General features: G+C 37.4%; 2 protein-coding genes across 2 annotated transcripts; one reads left to right on the forward strand and one right to left on the reverse strand.

Moving 5' to 3' along the window:
* The first annotated feature begins 2,658 nt into the window (after positions 1 to 2,658).
* On the forward strand, positions 2,659 to 5,790 carry LOC145594130 (uncharacterized). The gene is made up of 6 exons (XM_081650465.1): positions 2,659 to 2,675; positions 4,166 to 4,304; positions 4,478 to 4,531; positions 4,712 to 5,359; positions 5,422 to 5,517; positions 5,596 to 5,790. The coding sequence occupies exons 1-6, from the start codon at positions 2,659 to 2,661 to the stop codon at positions 5,788 to 5,790; spliced, it is 1,149 nt and encodes a 382-aa protein (XP_081506591.1).
* Positions 5,791 to 6,199: 409 nt separating this feature from the next.
* Positions 6,200 to 6,840, reverse strand: LOC145594131 (uncharacterized). Its single transcript, XM_081650466.1, has 2 exons — positions 6,817 to 6,840; positions 6,200 to 6,589 (listed from the first exon to the last, which is right to left on the reverse strand). The coding sequence occupies exons 1-2, from the start codon at positions 6,838 to 6,840 to the stop codon at positions 6,200 to 6,202; spliced, it is 414 nt and encodes a 137-aa protein (XP_081506592.1).
* Between the last annotated feature and the right edge of the window lie 566 nt (positions 6,841 to 7,406).

Below are 7,406 nucleotides of genomic sequence, written 5' to 3' on the forward strand. Positions count from 1 at the left end.
TATTTTAACGGCTTATACGAGGTATGTTCACGTAGTTGGTAATTATTTAAGTGTATAAACGCATGCTAGGCTTTGATAATTAATTTCAAGGTACTATCATGATAGGTATTTGACTCGAATTGTTGTTTGGATAGATGTTGATGAATGATTTGTGAAGTAAGGATTATTTGTGGTGAATTGGTGATTGAAATTAATTATGTTGGCATGTTGAATATGAACTACATTTTTATTATAGCCATGGTTGAGCGCATGTTTAATTAAACTAAATGTTTAATTGAGTTTGGAATATTGAAAGAGAATTTTATTATGGTTCATATAATTTTGATTGATGTTATAAGCATGAGAAAAGAGCTATTTATGTACACGAGAATTAAATTATATTTTGGTGCCTTAGTGCACTTAAGGTGTTCCCAACACCGAGGGATAAGATTTGTGGCGCATTATACGTTTAAGGTGACTTCGACACCGAGGCAGATTAAAAAGGGTTCAACATTCAAAATTATGTGGTCACTAATTATTCAAGAATTAAATTAATTAGTATGTTTTATTGCTTGATAGAGTTATGATGATTAATTGTGCTATGTTTTGAGAGTCATCACCAAGTCTATTAATATGTAAAGCAACGTAAAGTGAAAGAGATTACACACCAAAACTCTTGGAACGTATATGCCTTGAGTATGAACATATGGGGGGAATTGTGGGGTTTTATTACTTTATATTTAACCATAACTTCTACTAGTGTACATGACACTGCACATTCCTTTTTATTATGCGTACGAATTCCGTCACTTACGAGTGGTTCTTTTATACTTGCACGGTTAGCTCCTATGTTAGTACCCCTTTATTGGGGCAGGTAGGGGGGAAACCCGTTCGATGCGTAATCAAATGAAATAAGCAAATTATTGGGTTATTGGTTAGACTATTGTATGTTGTATGCCTATAAATCGGTGAAACAAGGTAAGTGATGCGTTGATAGGATGAAAGCATGTTAGTGTGTACGGTTTATGCTTATGTACTCAACATTGCTGATTTTGTGTGTATGTTTGTTTGACCTTTTCTATATCTTGGCCCTACGACAACTCATTTCTAATGGCGCGTAGTGGGGACAAAGTCAAAGTGATGTTTTTTAGGTGATGCGGCATATTCATGTTGGGGTGAAGAGCGAATCCAATTGTAATCTCCCATATTTTCAATATAATTATAATGTATTAGTTTATTATTTATACAAATTTTTCTATTTTTTATTTTCTAAGTATGAATTATTTTAAGGAAAATAATAAGATTTTACTAAACTATTAAGTTTAGTCTAATTACAACTTCTTTTCTTAAATATATTTGGCCCAAAGTTGATTCATACCTGTAGGGAATATTTCAAGCATCATAACCCCAAACTTGAACCCAACTATGATCATACATTTAAGTATGGTCATACGTCCAAAGGGAAGATAAGAGAGCAAAAGAGTTGCCAACAAGTTTTAGGAACTTGTAAACCGTTCACAGGGTGAAGGTTACACCCCTTAACGATCTATGAGATCGTCAACTCCATAAGGTCTTGAACCAAATAGGATTCGGGGATGAGGGTACGAATCCAATCTACAAAACAAGGGACCCGTCCTATAAAATAGGCCTCTAATTTATTCTGCTCATATTCATGTGCGCTTTTTAACTAAGATGCAAACACCATGTTAATCCTAAACTTGTTTATCTATGTTGGTTGAATATTAATGCACAAATAAATCAGAGAATTAAATTAAATAATTGAAAGAAAGAGTTAAAAAGTTTAGACTGGATTTGGGACCAAACCCTCAGAAAAGTATAAACCTTTCACGTCTAGGGCGAAGGCAACTTCGAACTTGGCTAGGTGTTTCTAGATCTTGTGAATGCGGAATTATGTTTGTAAAAAGCTAGTTTAGAAAGAGAGAGAAAGAAAGCATGTATTGCTCGAGAGAGAATACAGAAAATTGGGTGATTGTGAATGAATAAAAACGGAGGTCCAGGATCCTATTTATAATAAAAATAGTCAGGGAAAACATAGATTTCGATAAGGAATAAAACTACAAGTTGTCGCCGCAAAACCACTCTGTCGCGTGGCGACAAGGTTTGTCGAGTGGCAACAGGCGTATCGTTTGGCAACATCCTGCTTTTCACGCACTTTCCACGCGGAATCCAATCTTTAACCAAATTTGATCTATGGAATCCGTATAGAAGCTAAAATCGTATTTTAATAAAATAATAATATTTTATTTCAAATAAAACTCATCATAATATAATTATCAATCCTAACTGTATTAGAATTAAAAAGAACCTTCTAGAGAATTCTAGAAGACTATAATTTATCCTAATAATTTTAGGAATAATAATTAACATTGGGCCCTCCTCTAGATCATTGGGTCGCATGTAAAGAACAAATCGGACCCAGTTTAGTATTTTTGGCCATAACTTCCTCATTATTTATCGAAATTGGGCTTATAATATATCGTTGGAAAGCTCTTTGCAAGCCCCATCCAACTACACTAATATTGGACCCTTGTCATGGACCAAATTAAACTGGATTGGCTATTTTTAATAAAATAGAGTTGTTTTCAAAAATAGAGAAAAATAATTTTAATAAAAAGCTAACCGCATCACTTGACTTTTCACACTTTCACTTCATTCGATATGGTTCGAAGCGAAAGGTATTCATCACTAGGTTTGGTTTTGGGGAGACACAAATGGGTGTTTACAGGTGCCCCCACTTTGACTGAGTTTGGAGAAACGCATGTTTCGAAAACAAAAGTCAAAGTATTTATAGGGACGGAGAATGATTCAGAACGTTCTGCGATCCTAAATCATTCTTGTAACGCCGATAACTGCAAACTGGCGTTGTTAAAACAGATAAAGAGAGTTAAGAAACGCGTATCTTGCACCGTCGAGCACACGTCTCTAAAGTAACCGTTTTTGTTGCTGCATTTTGTTTTGATGACCTTCCACAAGCTAGAGAATTCCATCCTTCTTGAAGACTGTTATGCTTGTAACTGCCTCCAATTTCCGCTATAAAAATCTTCCGCAAGCCAGGGAACACTATCGAAGATTGCTTCACTTGAAAAGATCCTTTTCTGCTTCCACATCTTAGGGAACACAATCGAAGATAACTCCGCTTGAAATCACCTTTAGTTGTTTGTGACAACTCTCCACATCCTAGGGAATGTTGTCTATCATTGCTGCTACATCTCGAGATTTTTCTTAGATCATGGTGACAACCTTCCCAATCATAGCGAATGTCGTCGAAGACCGCCCATCTTGTGCTATCTTCTCAAATCTTGGTGACAACCTCCACAATCTTAGCGAATGTTGTCGAAGATCGTCCATCTCGTGCTATCTTCTCAAATCTTGGTGACAACTTCCACAATCTTAGCAAATGTTGTCGAAGATTGCTCATCTCGTGCCATCTTCTCAAATCTTGGTGACAACCTCCACAATCTTAGTGAATGTTGTCGAAGATCACTCATCTCGTGCCATCTTCTCAAATCATAGCGAAAGCTATCAAAGACCGCTTCATTTTGAATCGTTCTTCTCAAATCTAATAATAACCTCCCCAATCTTAGCGAAAGCTATTGAAGGTCACTTCATCTCAAACCGTCCTTCTCAAATCCAAGCGAGAAACTCTTTTAAATTTTAAAGCCCCCCTTTTGAAAGCTTCGTCGTCTTGAATCTTCAAGTCTTCTTGTCTTTACCCCTTAGGAATAATCGACCTTTCCATCTTTGGAAAATTCTTCTTTAAGAACCATATAAGATTCTCAAAGTCTTTAAATTGTTTTGCGGAAGTCTTCTATCCTAGGAATTCGTTGTTTCGGTGCTTGCGATGAGCCAATGCTTAGGCGCTTTAAACTAAGTGAGACGATCTTTTGTCAGGTCGATCACTTATTGCGATTGTAATCGAGTCGACTACCAATCATGTCAATTTGCTTATAAGGGCTAACTGGCGTACCAAGGAACCCGAAATTGTTGTATGAGGTCCGCATAATTTAATATGGGACAATGTATCTCGTCGCTGAACTGGCGCACGCCAGATCATATTGTCGCCGCATTCTCGTTCTGTCGCCAAGCGACAGATTTTGTCGTCTGGCGCTGGAGTTCTTGCTTGCTGGAATGTACCTGCCTTTATATTTTGGACTAATGGTTGTAGGCCAATCATAGGGGTTGATGGCTGTCACTTGAAGGGTGCATACCCAGGACAAATTCTAGTTGCTGTTGGCAAGGATGGAAACAACAACATATTTCCATTTGCTTGGGCAACTGTAGAGGTGGAAAACACTGAGACTTGGGTTTGGTTTTTGCAAATGCTAATGAAAGACTTGTCTGGTGAGGAAGGTGAAGGATGGACCTTCATGTCAGATAGATAGAAGGTATTGCTTCCCATTCACCTCTCTTGTTTACTTAAATTTGCTTTCTAAATGCCTTAGTTGTTTTATAAGACTTTATGTGTGTCTTTCACTAGGGATTACTTGAAGCATTCAACCAAGTTTTGCCCAAAGCAGAAACCAGATATTGTGTAAGACATATTTGGGCAAACTTCAAGCTTTAGTTCACTGGGACCCTTTTCAAAGATCTGTTTTGGCAAGCAACAAGGGCAACAACTTTGGTAAATTCCCTGTTACTATCACTTGTTCTGTTTCTAATGTTTGAGCATTCATTTCTTTCACTTTTTCCTAACTTGCTTCTATACTTGAAGGTTGATCATGATATTGCCATGGAGAGCATAAAATTTCTAAGTGAAGATGCATATGAATACCTTGTCAACATTCCCACAAGACATTGGTGTAGGCATGCATTCTCAACCAATTGCAAGTCAATCATGTTGTTGAACAACATGTGTGAAACATTCAATTCTGTCATAAGAGAGGCAAGAGATAAACCTATTCTCACTCAAATGGAGTGGATAAGAAGGTATATGATGAGAAGGTGCAATGAGAAGTGGGAGGGAGTGCAGAAAATGAATGGAAAGAATATGCCCTACATCACCAAGACACTTGAAAGGATTGAACATGTGGCTAGAGGATGCATAGTGCAGCTGTCAAGGGATGACAACTATGAGGTGGAGTTTGGAGGAGACCAAGTTGTTGTTGATATTCAAGCAAGGACATGTACATGCTACCATTGGCAGCTTACTGGAATCCCCTGCATCCATGCTTATGCCTGTTTAATGGATAAAAGAGCAGATCTAAATGATTATGTTGATGAGGCATACAGTAGGGAGACTTACCTGAAAGTTTATGGTACTCCAATACTTCCTGTACCAGGAGCTAAGCACTGGGAGAAGATGAGCTTCAGGAAACCATTGCCTCCTGCCATAAGAGTGTTACCAAGCAGACCACAAGATGTAGCTAGTGCAAGCAATTAGGACACAACAAGAGCACTTGCAAGAATGAAGTTGTTGTTAAGGTTGTCAAAGAAATTGACAAAGGTGGCAGACCTCCTTCAGACACACCTTGGGTTAAAGAGCAAAGGAAGAAGAGGGAAGTCAGGGCATTGAGTAAGGTAATCTATCACAACTTAGGTTGTCAAGCATTTCCTTCCTTTATCACTACCTTACTTTGTTCATTTATTTTGTGACAGGTGGATGCAAGTGGAACCCAACAACCTGCTTCTTTTTCTCAGCCTGGTTCACAGTCTGTTGTTGACCACCCACTTCAATCCACTCAGCAAAGTCAAAACCAACCTCAACAACAACAACAAACACCAAGCAGGGCTAGGGAGAAGATGCCTGTTAGGAAAGGGAAAACAAAGTATATAGGTAGCATGTACAAATAGTAGTAGGGTATGTTTGAACAACTTAATATGTACTTATGTGGTCTGTATTTTTTTGGGTTTGATGGTTAAAGCACCACATGTATGCTTTTTTATACAATGGTCATCTTTTGGGAATGATTAGATTGCACATGACTATATTATAATGATTAATGAAAGTGCTTGCCAATTATGGTTTTTATGCTCAATTTCTTTGTGTTATGTTGCATATACAATTTAAAGCATTAAACTTTGCATAAAAAGTGAATGAAAGTGTCATTTTTTCATTAAAGGATCCAAAAGGTACATATGTGTTCATTCAATACATCACACTTCATTCTAGGCAAGATATTGCTTAATTCCTAGCTAATTCAACAAAAGAAAATCAACAACAAGGTTGAACCAACATCTAAACTAACCTAAACTACCTGAACTACCTAAACAGAATAACAACAACTACAAACACTAGCAGACAACAAAATGCAGGGAGCATGAGTCCATGCTTCTTCATTATTGTCAATTGATCCTTGAGTGCTTCATTCTCAAGTTCAAGGAAGCCTTTTTCGGCTTTCACATCAGCCAACTCCTTCTTCAACATCCTCAACTCAATCTTTTGCATGTTCACATCAGCCATTAGTGAATTAGTCACATCCTTTTGCCATTCAGTCATTTCAATGTCCACCCATTTGAAATAGTCATAACCCCTGCTATCAGTGTCCTGCTCGTAAAATTGGCAAGCTTGAAACCTTCTCCCTGGATTCTTCTTAGTCCATGAAGTCAAATTCGAAGCTGGATATCCACACTTGCAGATGTGAAATTCTGTCTGCACAAAATCAAACCTTTACTTAGCTACAACTACTTATAAGTTAGAGAACCAGGTCATAATTCACAAATTGTTGTTAATTAGTACACCAATTGAAAACCCTCACCCCTAATTTGATTCGCAAAACCCTAATTCCAACTACATTACCTAAATCCCAAAATTACAATCATAAACCCTAAAACGCATTGAAACCCCTAAATTAAGAAATTAAGATGAACACAACATACCTTTCTTCGTGGAATCGTTGTCATGTTGCAGCAACCACCAATAATTGTTCGTCAATTTTGATTTGGAGGAGTGAAATCAACTGTTTCTGAATTTTTGGGGGAAAAAATTGAAAGGGAGATGAGAATCGAGTAAGGAATGAAAAATGGGAGGGAAATAGGGAGGGAAGGGAAAGAGTGGGCCCAGAATGACGTCATGTGGTAGTTGGGAGGCAAGGAGGTGGTAACTTCTGATGTTTTGGAAAAGAGAAGGTGGTAATTTTCAAAAAAAAAATTACAAGGTGGTAATTGCTAAAATGGCCATAATAGAAGGTGGTAATTGTCAAATTTTCCTAAATTTTAATATGAGAGAGTTTGAGAATAAAGTGGAAGAAATTTGGCGGTATTTCAATGTTATGAGAAGGCCATTTAAGTGGGCCGCTCAACCGTTGCGGGCTAACCTCAAAAAATGCATATCTTACCAATGGTTGGGTGAGACAAACTTTGTGAATTCATTATGCTTTATCCAAGCATAGCCTTATATACAATTAAAAAGGTGCACTGCTATTGACGCCCGCAAATTACTCAAAACGCCCGCAAAATTACAACAAAAT

Source organism: Chenopodium album, chromosome 19 (assembly GCF_948465745.1).
Source record: "Chenopodium album chromosome 19, dcCheAlbu1.1, whole genome shotgun sequence".
Classification (NCBI taxonomy): domain Eukaryota; kingdom Viridiplantae; phylum Streptophyta; class Magnoliopsida; order Caryophyllales; family Amaranthaceae; genus Chenopodium; species Chenopodium album.

Coding starts and splice junctions, on each gene's coding strand:
- LOC145594131 (XM_081650466.1), bottom strand. CDS start 6,840: ATGACAACGATTCCACGAAGAAAG. Junction 6,590..6,816: donor CAACGATTCCACGAAGAAAG/GTATGTTGTGTT, acceptor GATTTTGTGCAG/ACAGAATTTCACATCTGCAA.
- LOC145594130 (XM_081650465.1), top strand. Junction 4,532..4,711: donor AAGCAGAAACCAGATATTGT/GTAAGACATATT, acceptor CTATACTTGAAG/GTTGATCATGATATTGCCAT. Junction 5,518..5,595: donor AAGTCAGGGCATTGAGTAAG/GTAATCTATCAC, acceptor ATTTTGTGACAG/GTGGATGCAAGTGGAACCCA.